Genomic DNA, 26,062 nt, shown 5'->3' on the forward strand with positions numbered 1-26,062 from the left:
CTCATTTTATTTAAAATTTGAATACAAATTATTGTTTTACGGGAGAAGAGAACTGTTTAGTTTATGGCCATTTATTTAGTATCTGTATTTCTATTATGTCAGTTTGCAAGCTCATTAATGTTTGCAGATAATTCATTATTTTATGGGGGAAGTTTGCTATATCTAGCCTATGGCCACTTATTTAGTGTCTCTGTCATCTATATTTATAGTATGTATGTTTGTTTTCACACTTATTTTATCTAACTTTGCACATAACTTACTATTCTACGGGGGTAACGTACTCAATTTATTTTTTGTATTGAGTGTAATTATTACTTTTGTGTATTGGTTTATTTTGTGGGATAGGGTATATAGGGTTGGGGGCCATGAGAGGTTTTTGTTTTGAAATCCTTGCGGATGTGTATTTTATTATTTTCCACACTTTTGATTATTGTATGACCTCTATGCATCAGTATTACTTTGGTTTTATTATGTGCACGCCCGAATGGCGCCTTCAGGTGTTGCCTAGGTTATCCGTGAATGTTGTGGGGTATTTTGGACATTATTGTTCCTGTTCCTATATTTTTCAGTTTCTCATGTCCATCAACACATTGGCTAGTTTTTATTTTGTCAGATGTTCACTTTATTTTATTAATATATATCCTTATACGATAATACTTCTCATATATGCCTTCAAATTTATATACCGGTTTCCCTGTTTGGGTGTATTTCTCTCTCAAAACTTTCAATAAAAAATGCACAATGTAAACAAAAGATTGGTAGGGCGATTTTGAGAAGACATCAGTGGATTAACATAGAATACAATTGTTTTCCAGGCAAGCTAAACTCTGTTAAACTAAGCAGGCACAGTGACAGTTATTGAAATAAGGACAATATCTGGAATATATACATAAGGAAATAAAAATAGATAGTAAAACAGAATAGGATTAATATGCCTTTAAAGAGAAAAAAAATATTGTGGGCTGTTTAATAAAAAGCCCTGAAATCTTTAAATATTGAAGCAGATAAAAATCTTGATATTTAAAGTGGATCAGTAATTAGAGATTTGCATAATTATGTTTAAAGGCTTAGTATTTTGTTTCATGTAGATAGATCATTTGCATACACATCTTAAATGTTTATTGATTTATTATGGGATAAAATTTTAATGTACACCATGGTCTTTATCAACCAGTCTGACAGTGCTGGGAGGTTGTATGATGTTGTGCTATCACTGATTTGGTGACAATATTTGTAGAAAGGTTGCTGATCTTTCTTGTTTTGGAAATAAACTTCTCTCCCATTTTCTGATTTGGAAACTGGTAAATTGTTAGCACCGCATAATGAAATAACTGATTATTTGGCTCTATACACAACCTTTTATCAGGGCCGTAACTAGGGTAGTGCGACCTGTGCCATGGCACAGGGCACAGCAGGGTAGGGGGGCGCTGTTTGGGCTGTCACTTTTCCTGTTGTCATTCTCACTTGTAGCTTCCTCTTCTTTTATCCCCAGCATCTCCTGGCCATTTCTATCTCTTCCCTGGCCCTTCCCCATGAGGCCATGGCCTTTTTTCAGGTGCACTCTTATGTCCCTATTTTAAAAAAAATGGGGGGGAGGCAATTCTCTCTCTGGCACAGGGCACCAAAAAGTCTAGTTACGGCTCTGCCTTTTACTAAACTTGCCATATAGTTGAACACTACATTCACCTTAGAAAGGTTCATCTCCAGCTTACAGACAACATTGAGCCACTAGGTGCCACTGTTCATTCAGGGATAAATGTGTGTTTTGTTTTAGTTTTGGTAACAGAAAATACAGAGTAAAGCCACTGACTCTGTGGCGAAGATATGATTCCATATTCCATACCCTTTTGCAGTTTAACGGCCCTGACCAAAAAGAATGAAGGAACTGCAGCCTGCTATTGAATGGTTTAGTATTTGTCTGTCTATGGAAGGCCATGCAGAGTTAACTTCATACTTCAAAATGCTGGTCTGTTTGGTTCTTTTGTCTGTGGCTCATTTAAATATTTTTTGCACTTAAATAACTTGTTTTATCCTACACTTTAGTTTTTATTCTGTGTATGTTGTGTGTGTTTAGCCCAATAAAATGCATACGCTCCTGATTTCTATTTGGGTGCCAAACTTTCAATATTACAAGCACCAAAGGTTTCTGAAGTACCACCTCCATCACAACATATTCAAAACATTAATACATGGGTACTATAAATGTTTAGTAGCTTCAATGTTAATGTTAAAGCTAATCTCCAAACCTATACTCAGTAACTCTTATCATTTTACAGATGTCCTCATGATTTATCTAGTATAAAGTAATACATGTACACAAAGACTTTGTCTGCTATAAGTGACTGCTATAAACAGCAGTTAAACAGCTAATTTGAAATACCACCATTGTTCTTGTCTTTTCAGATGAGACCTTCTCTTGTATGATAAAACCCCTCCACCCATCTCCATATGCACTACTCCAATGCAGATTGAAGTATGTTTCTGTCTCATGACACATTTGTCAGAAGGGTGGAGGATGAGCGGGAGGGGAGCAAAAAGGGACCACTAGGGACCACTCCTGGCTGCCATCTGTGTGACTATAAGCTATGCCTCCCATGGGAATAGGAAATTAAATAATATTTTGATGCTTTCTTTCCTGTACATAACTCAAATAAAAGACCATTTTAGGTTATTGAACCATTATTTTCTCCTTTTTATATTGTCCTATCTTATGCAGGCTTAATATACTCAAAGGGAAGAATGTCTGTAAACAATAAAAATATTCAAAACTATAATTATCTTCACAAATAATAAACTGGAAGTTATAATTGTTCTATAACAAAGTCTTGTGAATACTTTCTCTACTCTCTAGAACGCTTGCTAGTTTATATTGGTTTGCATTTCCTTCATTGTATTCTGTGATACTTAATATTTTCAATGCAGTAACTAAACAGTAATTTTATTTTTCCTGTGTTTGTGAATAAATTAATAATGACAGTCGCTCGAGCTTTCTGGCAAAGGATGTATACGTTTCCTCATATGCATGAGGTTATATATCCATCGGATAATCTAATTTTTTAAATATTAAATATTATCTTTTGTTTGCAAGACGTTCTAAGGATGGTCAGCAGGCTATGTAATGATGTTATGCTATTCCTTTTTCTCTGCTGGTGAACAGCTGAGAGCTCTTCCTTAGTCTGGAAATGTCACAATAATTATCTTGAGTGTCATTTAGGACACCACAAAATGAACATGTTTAGTGTTGTTTACTGTAAAATATTGTGCTCAAGCTTTAAAAAGTATAGGTTTTCATACTGTACTGTCATCATTTTTGTTGACTTATTTTTGTTATATTTATGTACACTGCACTTTAGTTACAAATTGGGAGACCTTCATCCTTCGTAATGCTCTCGTGTTAATTTGCTCCTTAGATTGGATAGTGTGTACCCAGTTTATCATCTGATATATCGTTCCGACCCCAGATAGGAAAGATATATCATACACATCGTATAGTGTGTATGCCTATTCTGTCATTCATTGAATCGTCCCATCGGCAGTGCTGCACATCAGTAGTCCACAGCTGATGCGGTGCTACATGCAGAATGTAACGATACATAATGCCGTTATACGCTGGACCGTTTAGTGTGTATGGCGCTGTGATGTATCGCTACATCACATCGCTAAAGTGCACGGTCATATAGTGTGTACTCTGTTTTAGGCCTAATATGTTTATATACAGTCAGATGCATAAATATTGGGACATTGACAGAATTTTCATATTTTGGCCTCTATTCACCACCACAATGGCTTTGAAATGAAACAAACAAGATGGGCTTTAACTGCAGACTTTCAGATTTAATTTGAGGGCAATTACATCCAAATCAGGTGAACGGTGTAGGAATTACAACAGTTTCTATATGTGCCTCCCACTTTTTAAGGGGCCAAAAGTAATGGGACAAACTAAACAATCCTAAATCTAACTTTCACTTTTTAATACTTTGTTGCAAATCCTTTGCAGGCAATTACAGCCTGAAGTCTGGAACGCATAGACATCATCAGACGCTGGGTTTCATCCCTGGTGATGCTCTGCCAGGCCTCTACTGCAAAGGTCTTCAGTTCCTGCTTGTTCTTGGGGCATTTTCTCTTCAGTTTTGTCTTCATCAAGTGAAATGCGTGCTCAGTCGGATTCAGGTCAGGGGATCGACTTGGCCATTGCATAACATTCCACTTTTTAGCCTTAAAAAACTCTTTGGTTGCTTTTGCAGTATGCTTCGGGTCATTGTCCATCTGCACTGTGAAGCGCCGTCCAATGAGTTCTGAAGCATTTGACTGAATATATGAGCATATATTATTGCCCGAAACACTTCAGAATTCATTCTGCTGCTTTTGTCAGCAGTCACATCATCAATAAATACAAGGGAACCAGTTCCATTGGCAGCCATACATGCCCACGCCATGACACTACCACCACCATGCTTCACTGATGAGGTGGTATGTTTTGGATCATGAGCAGTTCCTTTCCTTCTCCATAATCTTCTCTTCCCATCACTCTGGTACAAGTTGATCTTTGTCTCATCTGTCCATAGGATATTGTTCCAGAAATGTAATGGCTTTTTTAGATGTTGTTTGGCAAACTCTAATCTGGTCTTCTGTTTTTCTGGCTCACCAATGGTTTACATCTTGTGGTGAACCCTCTATATTTACTCTTGTGAAGTCTTCTCTTGATAGTTTACTTTGACACATATACACCTACCTCCTGGAGAGTGTTCTTGATTTGGCCAACTGTTGTGAAGGGGTTTTTCTTCACCAGAGAAATAATTCTTCTGTCATCCACCACAGTTGTTTTCCGTGGTCTTCAGGGTCTTTTGGTGTTGCTGAGCTCTCCGGTGCGTTCTTTCTTTTTAAGAATGTTCCAAACAGTTGATTTGGCCACACCTAATGTTTTTGCTATCTCTCTGATGGGTTTGTTTTGATTTTTCAGCCTAATGATGGCTTGCTTCAATGATAGTGGCAGCTCTTTGTATCTCATATTGAGAGTCAAGAGCAACTGATTCCAAATGCAATTGTTACACCTAGAATCAACTCCAGATCTTTTACGTGCTTAATTGATAATGAAATAATGAGGGAATAGCCCACACCTGTCCATGAAATAGCTTTTGAGTTGATAGTCCCATTACTGTTGGTCCCTTAAAAAGTGGGAGGCACATATAGAAACCATTGTAATTCCTACACCGTTCACATGATTTGGATGTAATTACCCTCAAATTAAATCTGAAAGTCTGCAGTTAAAGCACATCTTGTTTGTTTCATTTCAAAGCCATTGTGGTGGTGAATAGAGGCCAAAATATGGAAATTCTGTCAATGTCCCAATATTTATGCACTTGACTGTATATAACTTCATTGTCCTGTTTCAAATATGTAATTCTCTATAAATGGTGAACGTTTTTTATTCTGCTCAGATTAGTTTTGATATAATTTTCGTTGCACAAATTGTATTGGTCACAAAGTGGAAACCAAAGCTTCATATTCTTCGTATGAGGAAAATGCATTGCAAATTAAGCCTTGCGTAACATGTTTTACAGATGTTTCAATTGTCCTCAAAATGGCGAAACTGTTTAATTTCAAAGTGGGAGACTTTCATGGACAGTGCTGTTACTGAATGATTTATCTGATGGGCGATGTCTCTGATTCCATGCAGGTACCACAAGAGTCAAGCAATATACCTAGAGTCCAAGGACAACACGAAAATCAGTTGTGTGATCAGTTCTGTGGGAACGAATGAGGTAGCTATAAATTGTAATGTGATCCATTCTTTTAATGCACTAAAGCAGAGGTTCCCAAATGCGGTCCTCAAGGCTCCCACCAGTTCAGGTTTTAGAGATATCCATGGTTGAACACAGGTGACGTAATTAAGTACGTCAGTCAATTTGATTTAACCACCTGTGCTTAACCATGGATATCTCTAAAACCTGAGCTGTTGGGGAGCCTTAGAGACAGCATTGGGGAATCTTTGCACTATAGCAAGACTTCATCACTACAAATGTTAATATACGGTGTGTGTCTGTATAATGTTCACTTTGTATTAATTGATGGTACGGGTTTAGTCATTTGGACATATTTAATAAGTTTTTTAAATGTTTTCTAATTGTTACTTTATTAGCCATTCGTACATTAAATAAAAACCTCTAGTGAAAAACCTGTTAACCTGATTGTTTAAGGAAGCATTACATGTAAAACACTCTGGGGTTTCTTTATTAGGTACAGCTTTCCATTACTGGGGATAGGTCCCCTTTGCCCTCAGAACAGTCTGGACTCTTCATAGCATGCATTCAACAAGGTGCTGGAAACATTCTTTAGAGATCCTGGTCCATATTGACCTGATAGATCATACATGTCGGCTATACATTCATGTTTAAAACATCACCACATCTCAGTGGTGCTCTAGTGGATTGAGATATGGTGACTGGTGCACTGAACTCTTTGTCATGTTCATGGTGCCAGCTTGAGGTGACATCTTTTGTAGACCTTAGGAGATCAGTAGACTATGGACATGGTCGCAGCTGTGACATTAAATAATGTTCAATTGGTATAAAAAGAGTAATTACTAATATTTGCCAATAAATCATTCCCCACACAGTTACACTACCATCCTGAACTGGTGACAAAAGCCATAATTGTTTCATGGTACATAGGCCAAATTCTGCTCCTACCGTCTGCATTTTACAGCAGAAATCGATATTCATCAGACCAATCAATATATTTCTTCTTCAGGGTCCATAGGGCTCCACAGGGAGACCTTGGGGTGTAGGTGGTGATTGAGGACAGTGCACCACGCAGTTAAAGCTTGCAGCTCCCAGGATTCATCGATCCATCCCCCTATACCCCGCCCCCGAGCCAGAAGCACCTCAGTTTTGTCAGTGCCTGGCCGGAGTCGGGTCACCATGATGCAGTGGGCTGCTTAGGCAGCCCAAATTAGTTTTTACTTTTATGATTTGTTTATTTTGTATTTTTTGCTGCTGAGCATGCAGCAACAGACTGTCCAACAGTCCAGATGTTGAGTCATTGACCTCAGAATCTGTGTAGTTGATTGCAGTGCCCTTCTGCAGTTATTTGGTATTTCTGCAATGTATGTGACTTATGCTAGCACTGCCTGATTGTTTTATTTCTCTATACAGTCAGTATATATCTTTCCATTTTTCTTACTTTGCCCTAAACTACAGGTGTATTCAGGGTTTTTCCAGTGCCTCACATCTCTACAACAAATGTATTTGTGAAGGTTGTCACATACAGTGGTTACTGCACTGTGCCGTATTTGTGCTGTGCACTCCTGCAGCTTGCCCAAGCATAAGACAGGATCATTATATTGCATTCCTACTTGTATCCTACATACCCAGTGGTTGTATTATACCCATTGCCATATTGTGTGCTATACTACTCTACAGCTATGTCTAGCAAAGGCAAGCGTAGGAAGCAAGCATCTGCATCCATACTTCTATCATGCAAATTATGTGCTGCAGGCTTAAGTGAGGAGGATTTGATACAAGATGGGTTGTGTGTTAAGTGTTATACTCCACCAGGCCAATCAGACCCCCAGCTTCTGCACAAGAGCCCCCCTGGGCTTCCTTTTCTCAGGTGCTGACTACTATTGCGGACCGCCTATTGGTACCGGCTGTAATTCCCCCTATGGGGTTACCACAACAGGCCATTATTCCCCCTATGGGGTTGCCACAACAGGTTCAGGCAATACAGGTACCTCCTGTGCCCCCTCCATGGGTTGACCTACTCTCTAGCTCTGTACAGAGTCTGGTGGCTACCTCTACAGCCTTTCAAACTATGTTGCAAGGTGAGAAGCACCTACCCAGTAAGCCTTCTAAGCTTCCTGTTATCACAGTCCACGCAGATCTCAGATTCTGAAGTATCATCTGAAGAGGCAGAAGATGCTGATCTCTCTAACACTTGACTCCCCTCTGGGGGAGGACGAGAGTCGGTCTAAAATTAATATTCCTGCCTTGGTGCAAGCTGTTAGATCCATCTTACTCATAGTAGATGACGAGCCAGACTCTAAATCTAAGCACCCACCGTCGCTCACATACGAGATGCAGCTCCCTGTATTGGAGAAGCGACGTTTGATGCCAGTCTCCTAAACTCCAGAGTCTTGGCCGCGGCAGTGTCTGTCCGCCGTACCCTGTGGCTACGCTCATGGCAGATGAGTATTCCAAGAAAGGCCTAGAAGTGTTACCCTATATTGGGGACATCTTGTTTGGCCCAGACCTGTAACCACGTTGCCGGCATCAAAAACTGCAATTCTGCCATCAGCAACTACTGCTACAAAGAGAGCAGATGAAAAGCAAATGCGGTCCACGCCACCCCGGGCAGCTCAAGACAGAATGGTAATCTTCACGAATTACTTACAAATAACAAAATACAAACAAAGTCTCAAGCGCTCCAAGTATCAGGGATTGTACCAGTATTATGTGGCCAATAGTAGTTAACACATATAATATATAATCTGTCTCAATAGACAAAAATAAAAAATGTTCAGTCTCTATGGAATGGTAGTGATCCCAGTATAGTTCTCTTTTTTCACAAAGGTAACTGTATGAAAGTTCCAAAAATACTCAGTCTTTATGGATAGTGGTACTCCAAATGCTGTATTCTTCAAAAGTGTCTGGTTATTTCACTTCTCACTGTAATGGCTCCTCGCTATGGCTCTCCTTCCCTTCATAGTTCTGATGGTGACAGTCAGCAGTCACCATCAGAACTGCTGACTGATAAGTACCTGCATTGGGAAAGGTAGTGCTCTATAGGGGGAGCCAAATACCCCTATATGTTCTACATTGTACCTTTCTTAAAAGGTCTATAACGGTACGCGGCCATCTGTTTTATCTGTATTATTTTAAATAAATGTTTATGGTTTTATGCTATGTTGGCATCCCTTCTTTTATATCTTCTATATATTGGGACTGAGAACCTATATGAAGGGAAGGAGAGCCATAGCGAGGAGCCATTACAGAGAGAAGTGAAATAACCAGACACTTTTGAAGAATACAGCATTTGGAGTACCACTATCCATAAAGGCTGAGTATTTTTGGAACTTTCATACAGTTACCTTTGTGAAAAAAGAGAACTATACTGGGATCACTACCATTCCATAGAGACTGAACATTTTTTATTTTTTACTACTATTGGCCACATAATACTGGTACAATCCCTGATACTTGGAGTGCTTGAGACTTTGATTGTATTTTGTTACTGCTACAAAGCCTCGGACTACATCTTTTAAGTCCTTTCGTTCTCACGGAAATCCTAAAGGGCAGTCCTTTCCTAGGCAGTTGGCTTCCAATAGGGCCGTCAAGCCCAGGATCAAGCAGGCCTGGACCACCAGACGCCCTGCTTCAAAACCCGAGGATAAGCCCTCAGCCTGACAGGACGGGGATCCCAGAGTGGGGGAGGCCGACTTCTTCAGTTTGCCCAGTGCTGGTGTCAAACCACCACTGATTCTTGGGTAAGAGAAGTGGTCTCTCATGGGTACGCCCTCTCATTTCTTCGACTGCCTCCTCACCAGTTTTTCTACACAGGCTCTCCTTCAGACCAGCATAAGGCCCTACAAATCCAGAAAGCCATACAGTCCAAGGGTAATTGTGCCAGTCCCGCTATCTCAGTGGGGTACTGGTTATTATTCTACTCCTTTCCGGTTCAGAAGCGGAAGGGCTCTCATCAGCCTATCCTCAACCTCACATCCCTGATCAAATTCCTTAGGTTACCCAGGTTCAGGATGGAAACCCTATGGTCTATCATCCTAGATATGGAGCCTGGGGACTTTATGGTATCTATGGATATTCAGGACGCGTACCTACATGTACCTATAGCGCCCTCACATCAGCGATATCTCCGGTTTGCTATACTACAGCAACACTTCCTATTTCAGGCTCTGCCCTTTGGACTATCCACAGCTCCGCGGGTGTTTACCAAAATTATGGCTATCATGGCGGCCCACCTGTGTGGTCAGGGTGTCCAACTGCTACCATATCTGGTTGACCACCTGCTTTTAGCAGGATCCCCAGAAATGCTTCACCGCCATCTGCAGCTAACCATGGCTTTCCTTCACCAGCACGGATGGTTAATCAACTGGAAAAAGTCCTCCTTGAATCCCTCAGAGAATGATTCATCTGGGAACCCTGCTGGATTCTCAAGATCAGAGAATCTTTCTGACATCAGACAAGATCTCCACATTTCAACTACGAGTGCGCTGATGTGTCCACAGTCACCGGGTGTCAATCAATTCAGCAATGTAGGTTCAGGGATCCATTGTGTCCACCTTTGACATGGTGGAGTATGGTCTATTACACTCCAGGCCTTTGCAAAGGCTGATCCCCTCCAGGTGGAACAGGTTACCCCATCGGATCAAAGCTCAGATGATGGTACTGTCTCCGGAAGTGTGTCTGTCCCTCTCTTGGTGGCTACAGACCTCTCATCTAACCAAGGGTCGACCCTTTTGGAACCCGGACTGGGTATTCCTAACAGACGCCAGTCTCCGGGTTTGGGGCACAGTGATCGGTCCACACTTCTTTCAGGGCCGTTGGACATCGGCCGAATCAACCCTGCCGATCAACATATTGGAACTTCGAGCTGTCTACAGGGCCCTCATACTGGCCCAGGACATACTTCACGGAAAACCTGTATAGGTACAGTCCGATAATGTCACAACAGTGGCTTACATCAACCATCAAGGAGGCACTCTTAAGTCGGGCAGCAATGACAGAAGTGTCACGCATTCTGACATGGGCTGAGGGTCACCTCCCGGCCATCTCTGCGTTGTTTATTCCGGGAGTTCTCAATTGGGAAGCAGACTTCCTCAGCCGTCACGACGTGCATACCGGGGAATGGTCTCTTCACCAAGAGGTTTTTCAACTCTTAGTGAGCAGATGGGGTCTCCCAGAGGTGAATCTCATGGCCTCCTGACACAATCACAAACTGCTGGTGTATGGGTCCAGAACAAGAGATGCCTAGGCAACCTTTGTGGCTGCATTATCAGTGAAGTGGACCATCCAGTTTGCGTACCTATTCCCTCCAGTCTCCCTTCTGCCTCGAGTTCTTTTGGATGTTCAAACAAGACGGAGGTACTGTCCTACTGGTGGCTCCAGCTTGGCCCAGACGTCATTGGTACTCAGATCTTCGGAGTCTCTCCATCGACACTCCGTTTCTGCTGCCTCAACGACCGGACCTGTTGTCTCAGGGTCCTTGCCTTTTCCCGGACCTGGGTCGTCTGTCTTTGACGGTGTGGCTCTTGAGACCTCCTTCCTGAGGTCCAAAGGATTCTCTAGCTCTGTAGTCAAAACTATGCTCAGAGCGCGTAAGCCAGCCTCTGCTTTGATCTGCCAGTGTGGCATACATATTTCCGATGGTCTCATACCAGAATCTACGACCCCCAAGTGTTTAGGATTTCCAGAGTCCTGGCTTTCCTTCAAGCTGGATTAGACCTTGTACTCCGCCTGGCGTCACTGAAAGTGTATGTCTCTGGTCTATCCATTTGGTTCCCACGTAGACTTGCTCCACTACCGGATGTCCACACCTTCCTCCAGGGTGTCCTCTGTTTACAGCCTCCCTTTGTCCATCCAGTGGCTCCATGGGATTTGTCAGTAGTGCTTTGTGCCCTCCAGGGTCCTCCATTTGAACTCCTGGACTCTGTGGAACTCAAGTGGCTCACGGCTAAGACTTTTTTTCTTCTGGCTATGGCATTCGCCAGAAGGGTGTCAGATTTAGGGATGCTCTCCTGTCGCTCCCCATTTCTGATATTCCATCAGGACAAGGCTGTGCTTCGGACTCGCCCTGGTTTCCTTCCAATAGTTGTTACTAGTTTCCACATTAATGAGGAAATTGTAGTCCCGGCCTTTCAATCACCAGACCTATTGGCAAGTGAGGCCTCCTTTGATGTGGTCCGTGCCCTCATGATATACGTGGACTGTACCAGTTCCCTTCAGAGATCAGGCTCCTTATTTGTGCTCTATGGATTTCACAAGAAGGGATGGTCCGCCAACAAACAGACATTGGCTAGATGGCTTTGCATTACTATTTCACAGTCTTACACGCAGGCAGGCCTTCCTGTACCGGCTACTGTTACTGCTCATTCTACTCACTCTGATGGGCCTTCGTGGGCAGCTCGCCGTGGCGCCGCAGCTGAACAGCTTGGTAAGGCGGCCTTGCGGTCCTCTGTCCATACATTTCTGAGGTTTTATGCCTTTGCTACATTTGCCTATCAGGATGCTTCATTTGGGCGCTGGATTCTCCTCTCAGCACAGGAGCGTCCCAACCCTTAAATGACTGCTTTGGGACATACCCCAAGGTCTCCCTGTGGAGCCGTATGGACCCTGAAGAAGAAAATGAGTTATGGTAAAACTTACCTTTGTAAACTTTCTTCAAAGTCCGTAGGGTCGACAGGGCACCTGCCCTGACGCACCTAGCTTCATATGGGTTATGTTTCTGGTCACCGGTTTCCCGTCTCCTTCTCCGTGAGAGTGTGATTCTTGTGTGTACCAATCTTCCTTTTCTCTCTTCTCCTCCTCCTCCTCCTCCGGCCTTTGGCTTATCACGAACTGAGGTGCCTCTTGCACGGGGGCGGGATATAGGGGGATGGACCAATGCATCCTGGGAGCTGAAAGCTTTAACTGCGTGGTGCCCAGTCCTCAACCACCACCTACACCCCAAGGTCTCCCTATGGACTTTGAAAAAAGAGCGTTAACAAAGGTAAGTTTTACCATAACTCTTGTTTTTCTAGCCTTCAACAGTCCAGTTTTGGTGAGTCTGTACCACTGTATCCTTAGTTTCCTGTTCTTAGCTGTCAGGAGTGGAACCCAGTATGGTCTTCTGCTGCTGTAACCCATCCAGTGCAAGGTTCAACGTGCTGTGCCTTCACAGATGCTTTTCTGCATACCACTTTTGTAGTGCATGGTTGAGTTATCACCTTCCTGCCTACTTGAACCAGCCTCGCCATTCTCCTGACATCTCTCATTCAAAAGGTGTTTTACCCACAGAACTGCCGCACATTATTTTGTTTTGTTTTCACGTATTTTCTGTAAACTCTATAACACTATTGTGCATGAAAATCCTGGGATATTAGCAGTTTTTAATACACTCAAATCGCCCTGTCTGGCACCAGTATTCATTTAATGATCAAAGTCACTTAGATCACATTTCTTATCAATTCTGGTGTTTGGTCTGAACAACTACTAAACCCTCTCTTACCGTGTTCTTTTATGCATTAGCAGCTGCCACATTGTTGGCTAATTAGATGTTTACATTAACAAGCAGGTGTACCTAATAAATTGCCCATTGCGTGGAATTCACCATTACTTCCACTGTGGATGCCTATATTGACAGTGACCATCTAAAACACGAACACCTTGTCACAATTATGATGAGCCCTCTTTTGAAACACCAATTCTGCAATTCCAATAGTGGTGGTACCTTTTTTTTCTATAAACTTCTCTACATATCGTACCAGTAATTTGTTATATTGCCAAAGTGTCTTGTGTAGTCCTGTTGCTTGCTGGGGTCGGTTTTGCATATTTTGTAAGACTCCTAAATATTGGTTATTGTGTAAGGGCTAACAGGATTATCCTCACCTACAGCAAAGGTTTATCTAGTGAAACTTGAAATGGTTCTATTTAAGAGTATTTTTAAAAGTACAATGATTATGAAAAACCTCTCTAATTGTCACTATAGTGTAGTGTGCTGTAACCAGAGCCGGCCCTAGCCAATTTGGTGCCCTAGGCAAAATTTTGTCTGATGCTCCCTAGCAGATAATCCCACCAGCAAATATTTTATATATAGAGACCTATATGACCTGGCTGTCGCAGGGCCGGCTCAAGCTTAATTTTTTTGGTAAGCGAAAAAAGATTTTGGCACCCCTTAATGAATAAACCCTTATATTTATATGTTCAGATCGCATTTTGGCATGCATAGCAGATATAAATAGTTCTGCAGTTTGTAATAATCTTGTTCTAGGTGGAATAATATAAATTTGGGTTCCCTTTTCAAAAGTGTTCCATTACCATATAGAAATAAAATACAATGGCCCCCAACAGGAAAAAATAAAACACATTAACCCACATAGGAAAAAAATAACCAAACACAGTGACCCAATAGGGAAAAAAAAAAAAAACACATTTGCCCCGATATGAAAAACAAACAAATACATAGAGCCGTATTCAATTTGATTCGCACCCGCAATACTTTTTCGACTCCCGGCCTTTCCTCCTACTTCGCCTGTTTTGCATGCGGAAAAGTATCACGCGTGTGCCCGCATATCCCCATATTCAATTTGAAAGAATGCGAAAATGGGACCCGGCGAAACTGAAACAAGCAGAAAGTCCTGTCAGATATGGGGAAATCAGCCTGACACCCCCCAAAAGATGCTCTCATATGGGGGTTAGCTATGGTTACCCCCGATTTGGCTTGTTGAAGGTATTTGATGTTTTTAAACGGGCTCAATAGCTGCTAAATAGCGTTTTTGTACAAGTGGTGCAGAATAGTATTCAGGATTTTTTTTTTTTTTGCAGAAAATAACTTTTCCCAGTAAATTTGGGGTACTTGAAAATGGGGGTCAGCATATTTTAAAGTTGCTAAAGTTAAGTTTAAACAATCGTGAAAAATCCACCTGCTGCAAACACCTGCAATGAAAAAAAAAACACATGGGGCATACTTGGGGACCCCTCCTAGAGTCTAGTTCGCTAGTTCTTAACTTTATCCCACAACATTTTATTTTTTTTTGCCCCCTAAATGAAAGTGATTTTTTTGGGGTGTTAAGTGTTTTTTGAAAATTTTTTGAGGCAGTTTCCCTTTGGGGGACTGTCTGAAGGCTGCACGGTGGTTCCCGCAACGTTGCACCCCAAAACCCCAATTCTGCACTTTTTTCCGCCTGCTATTACATTGCATTGACTTTCCGCTTAGGCGAAAAGTCTTTCAAATTGAATACGGCGATACTTTTCCGCCTGGCGAAATGACGTCATCGGCGAAACTTCTTTGCCGATTCCGGCTTTTCGCTCCAAATTGAATACGGGCCATAGACACCCACAGAAAAGTACATTGGCACAGATAAGAAAAAAAAATAAAAAAACAGTACACAGACACTCGCACATACAGGTATATAAAGGCATTGCATATAGAGACACACAGAAGATGGAGGCTCTGGTCGACTGTGGTTGTATACATGGTGGGTGAAATGGTTGGTGAGCACATGTGTGAGACAGTGGGTGAGTAGAGGTGGTAGGCAAGAAGCTCTTTGATAGTCTAGACAGGGCTATATGTCCATGAAGCTTCACACCTTCTCTCTCACATGCCCACCCCTTCAATTGAATGTTACACCTTGCCACCAGATTTTCCCTCAAAATTCTATCTGACCCACATGGCCCCAGGTTCCCCCTGACATGCCCCCTCTGCAGCCAGGTATTTCTCACCTATATGCCCTAAATACCCCCAGCATCTGCCACCCTCCAGCAGTGTGTTTGCATCATGCCCCCAAGTGCTCCAAATCCTCCCAACATCTGCTCCCCCTTGCAGAATGTTAACCACATGCCCCCCTGTACCCTAAATGTCTGTGACATGCCCCACTGTGTGCCCCAAAATAACCACAGCATCTGCTCCCCACATGCCCCCTGTGCCACACATACCCCCAGCATCTTTGACATGCTTATTCCACAGCAGGTTTTTCCCCAAATGCCCCGTGCCCCAAACTCCCCCAGCATAATTTTCCCCACAATACCCCCCTGTGCCCAAAATGCCCCCAGCTGTTCCCCAACTGCATGCTCCACATATACCCCTGTGATCCAAATGCCCCAGCACCTTTTTCCCTATCACTTATGCCCCAAAAGTCTGATATGCCCTCTACACATCAGTGTGTTCACCACATGCCTCACTTTGTGCCACAAATGTCCCCAGCGTTTGTGACCAGCCCCCACAGTAGCATGTTCCCCAAATATCTAGAGTCTCCCTGACATTACCCTTTGTGTGCTCTGTATGCTACAAGCATTTGCCCCCATCTGCGTTTTCTCAACATGTCCCCCTGTGCCATGCACCCTCCACAGCAGTGGGTTCTCCACATGTCCCACATCCCTGTCAGCTTCTTACCTTACTCTCTCTTGATAAACTTGACAGCAGACCGCGAAAGCTATGCTGCTGCAGCTGCTGGACTCGGGGACACTGTATGTAACCTATGACTGAGATCGGTCCTAGGGACTGATCACATGATTGGATAACACCCTTAACCCGGAGTTTGTCTGCCGCCCCATTGCATTTCCTCACGGTCAGGGCTGCTGCATGGCGGCGGCACGGCCTCCTCACTATGACATTCTATGTGGCCGCGTATGCGGTGCAACGCCCCTCACCGTGACCACAGAGTCACCTGACGGGCTGCTCTTCCCGATCGCGGCAGTGGGGGGTGGGGGAGCTGTAGAGCCGAATGCCCCTAGACATTCAAGTCGCCCCTAGGCGTTTGCTTAGAATGCCTATGCCTAGGGCCGGCTCTGGCTGTAACCAGTTTAAATACTTATGAACTTGATATTTTATGTTGTGTTAATATGTTGGAATGATATTGAGTTAAATTGTTACTATTGGAAATGCCCATAAATCCAGTTGGAATCTGGCTGTGTGTGGACCATGATCCTGGTGCTCCACAGCTGGGCTGAAAGGTAAAACCTAACTATGTTTGCCTGACGGTAGGTAAGTAGATGGATAGAGGTGGGTGGTAAATCTAAGCCTGGTCCCTCCAAACTTGTGATGAAATTGGTTAAAGATCACTTTACAGTCATACTAAACAAAAAGATTTGTAGTGTGAGGCATAATATAGACTACTAACCACACAGTCCTCTCATTGGTAACATTGAGGCTATGGAAGAACGGCTGAGGTGATGTTATCTGGTGTTCCAACAATAATTACTACTAATTGAGACGTTAGTGTTACATTTAAAATACATAATGCTCTCTATAGCTTACCTTACATTATATTTATACATAGTTAGCTTTTATACACTGTTATTATTCCTCTAAGGCTCAGTCACTCCTGCTGGGAAAATTAATAAATAAAGCACATTAAATCTAGCATGTACTTTTTATAGGGATCGCTGTGATCTAAAATTTGTAGCAACACTAACTTTGACTCTTAATTGTTGTCTTTGTAATATGCTCTTCATTAGTTTATAGCATGAAAGTAAAAAAAAAAAAGTGTATACCCATTCTCAAGCCACCTACGCAGGCACAAGATCCAAATGGGGGAAGACGTTTGTTGTAGTGTTAACAGATCTGCAACTGTTGTGGATTTAGGGCCTGATTCAGACGGGAGAGATATCTTGGTGAAACCATGCTGCACTGCAGGTGGGGCAGATTTAAAATGTGCAGAGAGATTCAAGGTGCCCACACACATAGTGATGTGATCTCAATCACACGATGTGTACGATTTCCAGCTGAACTCTCCCGGGAGCTCCCTGGCAGTCCTGCAAACGATTTGGTCTGAAAATGTTGCCAATGTGACACACGATCTATCATGCCTCCTAACTACCCCAGTGCATCCTGACTTGAGATTGTCAGATCTGCCCTACAGCACGGCAGATCTGAAGATGTGATGTGCGACCAGCGGGGACGCGCATCGTGATTGTGAGTGGGGACTCACTATTTCCTCAGGATTTGGCCATATTTTACACGATATGTCGTTCCAATGTGTCGGAATCGGCCAGATCGGGTTAAATATCACTGTGTGTGTGGGCAGCTTTAGATTTGAGAGGAGTGTTTCCAAACTGACATCTAAATTATAGAGTAATAATAAAGCTGTGCAGTATTTGTGGGCTACATGCAAAATCAGCCAGTATTTACCCCATATGTAAAAAAATTTATGTATTTACACCCCTTGTATTGCAATATGGTTTGTTCAGGTTCACAGTTGAGAGAAATATCTCACTCTATTCCCAACTCTGAATCAGGCCCTTAGATTTACTTGACCTTCTTCTCTCTTTTACCCTGAACCTCTTTCCCTCTGCACTGCGTCTGCCTTTGTCATGGGGATTCCTCCTCCTCCTTCCTGTCCCAGATAGATACAAAATAGAGACGCTCCTTCCCTCTTATGCATTGTACAAACTGGAATTGCTGTTACTGTAGACAGCATTGATTTTTGGGATAAATCATCCTCTGTATTCACTAAAGAGCTTTCACACATCTAAAATATTACATGACCTATTGCAGGCACCTCTTGCTGCTAGATGAGATGTTGCATACTACGCCATGCTTGTATAGAGCTTTAAAAAGCCCTTTAAATATGCTTTATCTTCAATAAAGAATTTGGGGGCCTGTGTATTAATTGCAGAACTGCCACGATGATTAAGGCTCAATATCGTGGGTGATATTTTCATTTTAGATGAAAATATCCCTGCTCTATGCCTGCTATGTATGAGAAATAAGCTTGATACATAGGCCCCTTTGAGAAATACTATAGTAAACCTAATCATTCTCTTATCAGTAAAATACCTTTGCAGTGTGTTTAACTAGTGTGATCCAGTCACTAATAAAACTACACTGGAGTCATTAATTATCAAATGAATCCAATTTGTTTAATATCTGGACAAAATAATAAAAAGAAAATAATTAATTTAGATATTTTTTTTGCATCGGTAATGCTGGGCATACACTATGAAATTATCTGTCAGATATCTGTCCAATCTGGCTGGTTGGAATGAAAATCTGGGAATGTATGGGAGCAAATGACAATAGAAATTTGCTCACAAAAACTAGAAAACGGACCAGATTTTCCTTCCCACCAGACAGATTTGACAGATATCTGATAGATAATTGTAGAGTGTATGCCCAGCATAAGGCAATCACACCAGAAAAAGGAAATTAAACAATGAGAATTAAATAAGAAATAATAGCATTAAATCCAGTCAAGTCTAAAATTAGGGAATTGTTTGAAAATAGCCTAGTTATTAAATAAACTGTGGCAATTACACGTTAAGCAATTTGCAGTTTATCATTGTACTTTGTGTCAAAGGGTTTGTTGTAGCATGTAGACTGTATAAAACATGGTGGCCTTCAATAAAAACATCGGTAGAGTTTAAACAACTTTCAAAATAGATGATTTTCCATCTAATCTAAGCAACATTATCTAGTCCTGTATCTGTTATGTACACTGAAATATATTTGAAAGAATAAGTGAGCTAGTATTGCTTAATGTTAAGGTCTACCCCCTGGCAGTCCATCTGCATTATTTGTGCCCCTAAAATTAGCAAAGAAATACATTTGTAATTAATTTAATTGCTAGTAAATTAAAAAGTTTAGGTGCTGCGATATATAAAAGCAATAAATGTGCTTTAAACAAGATTTAAAGGAAACAAAAGGCATGGGAACAGAATGGATTGTACATATATAATACTCATTTATTACATTATGATACATTTTAAGTTGACCATAAAACTATAGTGCTTTATATACTTTCGTTTACATGGACAGACTTTTTTCATTTAGTTATCGGGGTCCTACAGCGATACATTTAATGATCTCTAGGACACTGCTTTCCTTATGTTTCTAATTATCACCTGGATGTCCTGCCATTACAGAACACTTTTTTTTGAGTTCCCCAGGTTGAGAACCACTAATCTATAGAGAAGATAAGTAGTTATATACAGCAAAAAAATCAGTACTGTGGCAGATACACTCCATCATAACACTGTGTTTGGGCTAATTGTGTGATGTATAATTAGCTAAATTATTCAGTTGAATTGGATTAGTAACATGAAGTGTGAATTTAACTGTGTGTACTATAGATTCATAATATGTTCATTTATGAATCCTTTCAAGGTAGATTTCATGGTTGTATTTTACATCTCGCCCATTTAAAACAGTCAATAGATTTTTAACTTTACTGCATTTCATCTTATTCATGTAATTGTTTGCAGATTTGGGTGAGGAAGAGCAGTGACAGTACAAAGATGAGGATCTACCTAGGCCAACTACAGAGGGGTTTGTTTGTTATCCGCAGACGTTCTGCTGCTTGAAACGTGCCAGACTTTTGAACTGACATTGCACATTTAATGATAACATGCCCTCCACCTCACTGAAGCCGACATCACTGACCAACATGGACAGAAATCCAGAATATGATCAGCGAACATTAATTTATACATAGAGGTTTTCAAATCGTTTTTGGGCTCTGCAGACTTCTTTCCAAATATGGAACCCAAGACTTATGGGGGAGTGTTTTTCAAGATGAGTTGACTGTTCTTCAATGTGCCGACCTGGGAAATCCTCAAATATTCACCATGTCTCAGTTAATCTGCATAAATTGGAGCTAAGATACTGATTAACTGCAATCGGAATCATTTCAAAAAAGTTTATCATGCTACATAAATTGTCTTTATTTTTTAACTGAATTCACAGCAAAAGTAAAGTGACAGTAGCATTTAGGGAATTAGGTGATGGGTGTAAAATAAAAACCATAATAACACAATGTCACTTACCTTTTGCCTGTACAATCCTGTTAGGCCTCTAGTGGCCTTATCAAGACACCCCTGCTCAAACCCTTAGTGACATTGTGGGACTTGGCAAATCAGAGGAGCAGGAGAATGCAGGTAAGTGGCCATGTCTTGTTTTACATATTTCACCTGATTTCCCTATAAACATAGTTTTGCATGAAAGCAGGTGAGATATTGAGTATTATTCTTGCAGTTTGTATTTAGCAGTTTTTTTTTAACCTTTTGTAACTTTTATGAGAAATGTTTTTAGTTTTTTCTTTTTGTTTGTATAAGCTGTATCAGACATGTTTGTTTTTTAATGTATCATAAGTGTATGATCTTAGATTACACAGGTTATCACCACCAGTGCATTCTGCTGCTCTGCAACTGGCATTTTGTAAAAAAAAAAAAACATGAAACTAATATTTTCATCCCACAACAATGTCTGCAAGACACCAATCTCAGGTATTTAATATAAATGGTGGTTCTCATGTTTTATTGTTGTACTGCCATTGACAGTCCCTTGGAATTGGGAAAACACCTGATTTTCCCAAGGTGTTTTTAAAATATTGTGGTATGAACTTGTGCTGACCTGAGCTGTATGTACTGAAAAAAACAGACCATGACCACTTTGAGAATAGCCACACTCATTCTAAGGGTTGTATCAGATGGGCATTGCAACCATTCTATTTAAAGTACACTGTCTCATTGGCTCAAATTAAAATCCTTGATTTATGAGTTACATGAAGGGAAACTCACGTGAGCTCTTTAATTGCTCATTCATGTTTTTGGAAAATTATCAGGAAGCTTGATAAACATGTTTTAGAGTTTAAATAAATAATTGAGCAGACCTGGTCACAATCTACTATAGACATGAAGACTTCTGTAGCAGGAAATGCTTGTGTGTCACTACCTCAAACATGTTCAGCAGTGGAATAAAATCCATACCATTAAAACACTGCTACAAATGTGGAGCACTTCATCTAAGCATCATCTAATATTGACTTATATAGGCACTTTTAAGCCATAAGTAAATAGAACAATTTATTTATTTAGAAAGGAATGGTAGCCCACTAAATGGAAAGCAGTTAGACCAAATGCCAATGCATTCTTCATGCCAGCTATATGATAACATAATTCATATTAGAGATTTTACACAAGTATGCTGTTGCGGCTATTCACAGGCAACAAAGCATCACACAGAGAACTAAATCCCCTTGTTGTCTAGCATATGTCAATAATGGGATTCTAGCCTATGGCCTAACCACCATGGTGTGCAGCTGGAGGATGGACCTACGTCCTCTAGCAAGGGACCATGGATGTGTTTTTGTTCATGGGCCTAACTACAACATTTCATTCTGTGGCACATAAATGTCTAGTTATACACCATATTTTTGCCCTTTAAATGTACTGCCAATGGGGAGCACTTAAAACTGTGCATCTGTGTATATTTCATGGTAAAATGCTTGAGGCCTATTAGCTGCTCTTGGAAATGTACCAGTAGCAGGAAGTTGCTCACATGCAGAAGGGATTTTCCATTTGCACATATCTTTTATTTTATTGGTTTGTACATACCCCCGTGCAAGGTCTGCTAAATGCACTGCTGTGTCTGAGGTTCCACTGTGCTTTTGAAACGATTGGACTTTTTGGAATAATAATGTTGCTCATGGGTACAACCAGGGCAACCAAAATAAACATCTGATTATATGTATACCTGACTCAGAAGAATGTATGGATTTCTGAAAGGTCTTGTTAAGTAAAAAGTACAGCATGGCATGCACATGCTACATGATCTAGGGAATTTTCCTTGTTTAAAAAAAAAACTATAAAGTATACTTGTTTTTGGTTGAGTTTGATGAGATAAATGTTATGTTCTTGCTTTCGTACCTCATTGGTACAACAGGGTGCGTAACAATAACAGCACCACACTCTTTATGCCTATTTGTAAAAAAAAAAAAAAAAGTTATAGATACTCCTCACCTGTGAGATTCACATCAGACGATCAGAGAACCTGTGGATACAGTTAATTTGTAGAGCCCCAAAATTATCACCCTAGGTCAGGAGTTCCCAACCACTGTCCTCAAGGCACACTAACAGTCTGGGTTTTAAGGATAGCCATACTTGAGCACAGGCAACATAATTAGTACCTCTGTTATTTTGATTAAACTAGTGTTCATTCTAGCACCCTGCACCGGTCACAACCTGTGCAGTTCCTCTTTCCTGCCTCGGGTGTCACAATCCGTTCTGGTGCTTCTAGCACACTCTGCTCTGCATTCAGCAGTTTATTGCATTAGCTGAGTGTGCTAGAAGCACCAGAGCAGAGAGTGACACCCCAGACCGCAAAAAGGAACTGTGCGGGTTGTGACAGGTGCAGGGTGCTAGAATGAACACTATAAACTATCTGTGCTTTAACATGGATATCACCAAAACCAGGACTGTTAGTGTGCCTTGAGCACCGAGGTTGGGAATCACTGCCCTAGGTGTTTGAAAGTAAAGCAGACCAGCTGTTTGGAAGGCAAATTATCTGGTGGATGCTATTTTATTGCCTTTAAATATTAAAAGTTGTGAAGTTACATTGACAGGTTTTGTAACGTGGTTTTGTCTTTTATGTCATGCTATAATCAACCCTCGCAGAAAACATTTATCAGTCAGAGTGTGAAGCTAGGTAATACAAGGCTTTATATGATCACCCCAGTGTACCAGAACATCAAATATCATTGGCTTTTTTTTTTTTTTTTAACACTAATCAGCATCTCTTTCCCACACATACGCTCTGCTTCCCTGGCAGACAGTTCTTCATCGAGCTGCTCCGGAGACTTCCTTTCCAATGTAACGATACTGGATCAGAACCTCTATACACACCTTCCTATACCTTCTAATGTCCTGCCTATACCTTCTAAGGATGATACTAATTTGCGTACGCAGTCACACCATAAATAAAGACTTAGATGTGGAATCTGGTTCCAAAGCACAAGTGATATTCAGGTAAAAGTTCAGACAGTTACATGCAATTGATCAAGACACAATTTAGGCGCAAAAGGAAATTATACAGACCCAAGTACAGTATACATACGCAGGCGCTTCCGCACCCAGAGAGAGGCTTCAGCAAGAGACCCCTCGTCATCAGCACGAAGACTGAGAATCAGCGTTCGTGCATTCATATTTATACCCCTCCAGAATAAACAGGACAAAAGGGAAGTCTGTTGCTGATATCATTGGTTCTCAGGGGTGAAGCATCTGTTACAGCACATTTAACAGGCTGGTTCAAACAGACACTCCCTGCCTCTAACAGCTGGGGGTCTTCCTCTTCACGCCTCCGTCAGCATCCTAACAGTTGTTTCTAAAATATACATTTTGTTGCTTGTAGGCTCTGCGATCCATAACTCGGGAATACATGATGCGATCTCCCCACCGATAACACCGGAATACTGTGAAAAGAGTACGCATCAGTACAACTCCAAACACGACTGGTTTAGCATGTATAATACCTTAGTTATCAAATATCTTTATTTCTCAGCATTTAAACTAACTGAACCTACTTAAATCATACACTTTAAAGCTTATTGAACCTTATGTGTGAATATGTAATGTGTGGGTATCCAGGGTTTGATATGGGACGCTAGTTAACTTGGGGCAGATGCGCGCGCATAAAGCTAATAAAACAGCGGTTTCTTACAAAGTCCTATGCATTCGCTAATATGCGACTAGTTAACAGCGCTATTGTATGTATTAATGTGCGTATGGGAAATTATGGAAAATGCAATCGCATGGTGCTATTAGTATTATCGCCACATGTACTAAAATGTGAGTTTACCTAAAATGGCGCTTAGGCGGCCATTCGCAAAATGGCGTCTTGCGGTCATTCGCAAGATGGCGTCGCTGCGATTAAATTTTAAACTGAACTTGTCTCAGCCAATTATTCAGCTTCGACAATCCACCCTTTGATAGCAAACAACATGCTATCACAATCTGCTATTAGAATTTAATTTAGGCTTACATTTACATATTATTTTGGTGTTATTATGGGATGGCACAAGGTGGTTCTTTATCCATCAATAATGTCTCTGGGTGGGGACATAAAACTACTATTATACGCACACCGCGGATCTTGGAAGATCATGTGAAAGGTGTGGGAATGCACCAGTCTTATAATAGTCTTGAAGGGGAATTGAGACTTTACATCATCTGAGGTGTTCTATGAATAACATTTCAATAATACATTCTTTGCATGTCTAAATATAATACATCAAACAATTGTATTTCCTAGTTCAGGGTTGTAATGCAGTTCTATATTTACCTCAGTATACATATTGTCATTACTAACCACCATCATAGTTTCATTCTTTCGTTTCACTCTGTTTTTACATTTTCCATACTTCAACACAATAGGAACACACCAGACGCATATGCCAATTATTATGATGACAATCAGTATAAGGATTAAGAATTTGCCTATGCTGGCGATCACTTCCTGGACCCATTCCCCTAGACCTGAGAACCATTTCACTGGGTTCAGCCATGACACCCATCCTTCTATCTTTTCCCCTACTTCAGCCACTGAAGCATTATGGTTCTTGTGAAACTCCCACTTTAGCTGCAGAATTTCATCCATCTTCCGGTCTATCACCTCCTTAGGGTTGCTGGTATTGTTGGTGACATAGGTGCAACATTTTACTCCAAATTGGGTGGCCAATGTTACGCAATACCCTCCAGTAACAGCAGTTAAATAATTCAACACTAGCCTGTGTTGCACCAGTTCTTTCTTGTACGCTTGCAATTCTTTCCCTGTATACCTAAATGTGTCATCGTACATCTCGGTGATATTATCTATTAATTTAGCAAGTTCCTGGATATATCTAAAATTGAATGTACCCTGAGCGATCCTAGTGGGGTCCAATGCGACCAGAACTTGAAAGCCAGTTGTCTCACTGATTATCTGAGTGGCTTTATGTATATCACCAGGTACCATATTTCTTTTGCCTCTGTGTTCATATTGTGTGTGAAGATATGGTGAAGGTGTGTTTTTATGTATACCCAGCATTTCAACATGTGTGAGGGTCATAACTTCTGGGACTACTGTTCCCAGGTAACACAAACCTTCGGAACTCGGGGAGAGCCATTTATACGCTTTTCTTCCACAGATGAAATATACATTAACAGGGAGAACATAAGGAATGGTATGCATCATTATCATTAAGCACATTTCCCTTGCAAACAATCCTATTTCTGGTTCTTCCATCTGGTACATACAAGTTTCTGGCTGTATTATTTTAGCACAATAACCATCTGGTACTTTACCAATCATTTCTTTGGTGGAACTCAATGTATACCGATACCTAAAATGTTTCCCACCAGACTTAATGGAGCGCAGCAGATCATGGTTTATGGACTCATTATCAGCTCTTTGTGAGACTGTCATCGTCTGATTATTCCCCGTCACTTCCCAACTCCCGGGTTTATTGGGGTTATGCTTAAACACAAAAGTGATATATCTACTTGGAATTGATAGAGTTTGAAATGAGGTGGTTTGGATGAGAGGAATTTTCCATCCAATGTTGGAAAGGCACTCCCCTGATTGGCATTGCACTGCTCCT

The 26,062-nt window shown here is 41.2% G+C and overlaps 1 protein-coding gene across 2 annotated transcripts in view; it reads left to right on the top strand.

Moving 5' to 3' along the window:
- The window catches only part of SUDS3 (SIN3A corepressor complex component SDS3), a 92,577-nt gene extending 70,398 nt beyond the window's left edge, over nt 1-22,179 (top strand). For both annotated transcript variants that reach the window (XM_088449248.1, XM_088449249.1), the window contains 2 exons: nt 5,678-5,762; nt 19,914-22,179. In XM_088449248.1, coding sequence (XP_088305374.1) covers nt 5,678-5,762; nt 19,914-20,012 — 184 coding nt within the window. In that variant the 3' untranslated portion in view covers nt 20,013-22,179. The remainder of the gene's footprint in view (nt 1-5,677; nt 5,763-19,913) is intronic.
- The last annotated feature ends 3,883 nt before the right edge of the window (nt 22,180-26,062 follow it).

Source organism: Taudactylus pleione, unplaced genomic scaffold (genome assembly GCF_031769625.1).
Source record: "Taudactylus pleione unplaced genomic scaffold, aTauple2 ptg000479l, whole genome shotgun sequence".
Classification (NCBI taxonomy): Eukaryota; Metazoa; Chordata; class Amphibia; order Anura; family Myobatrachidae; genus Taudactylus; species Taudactylus pleione.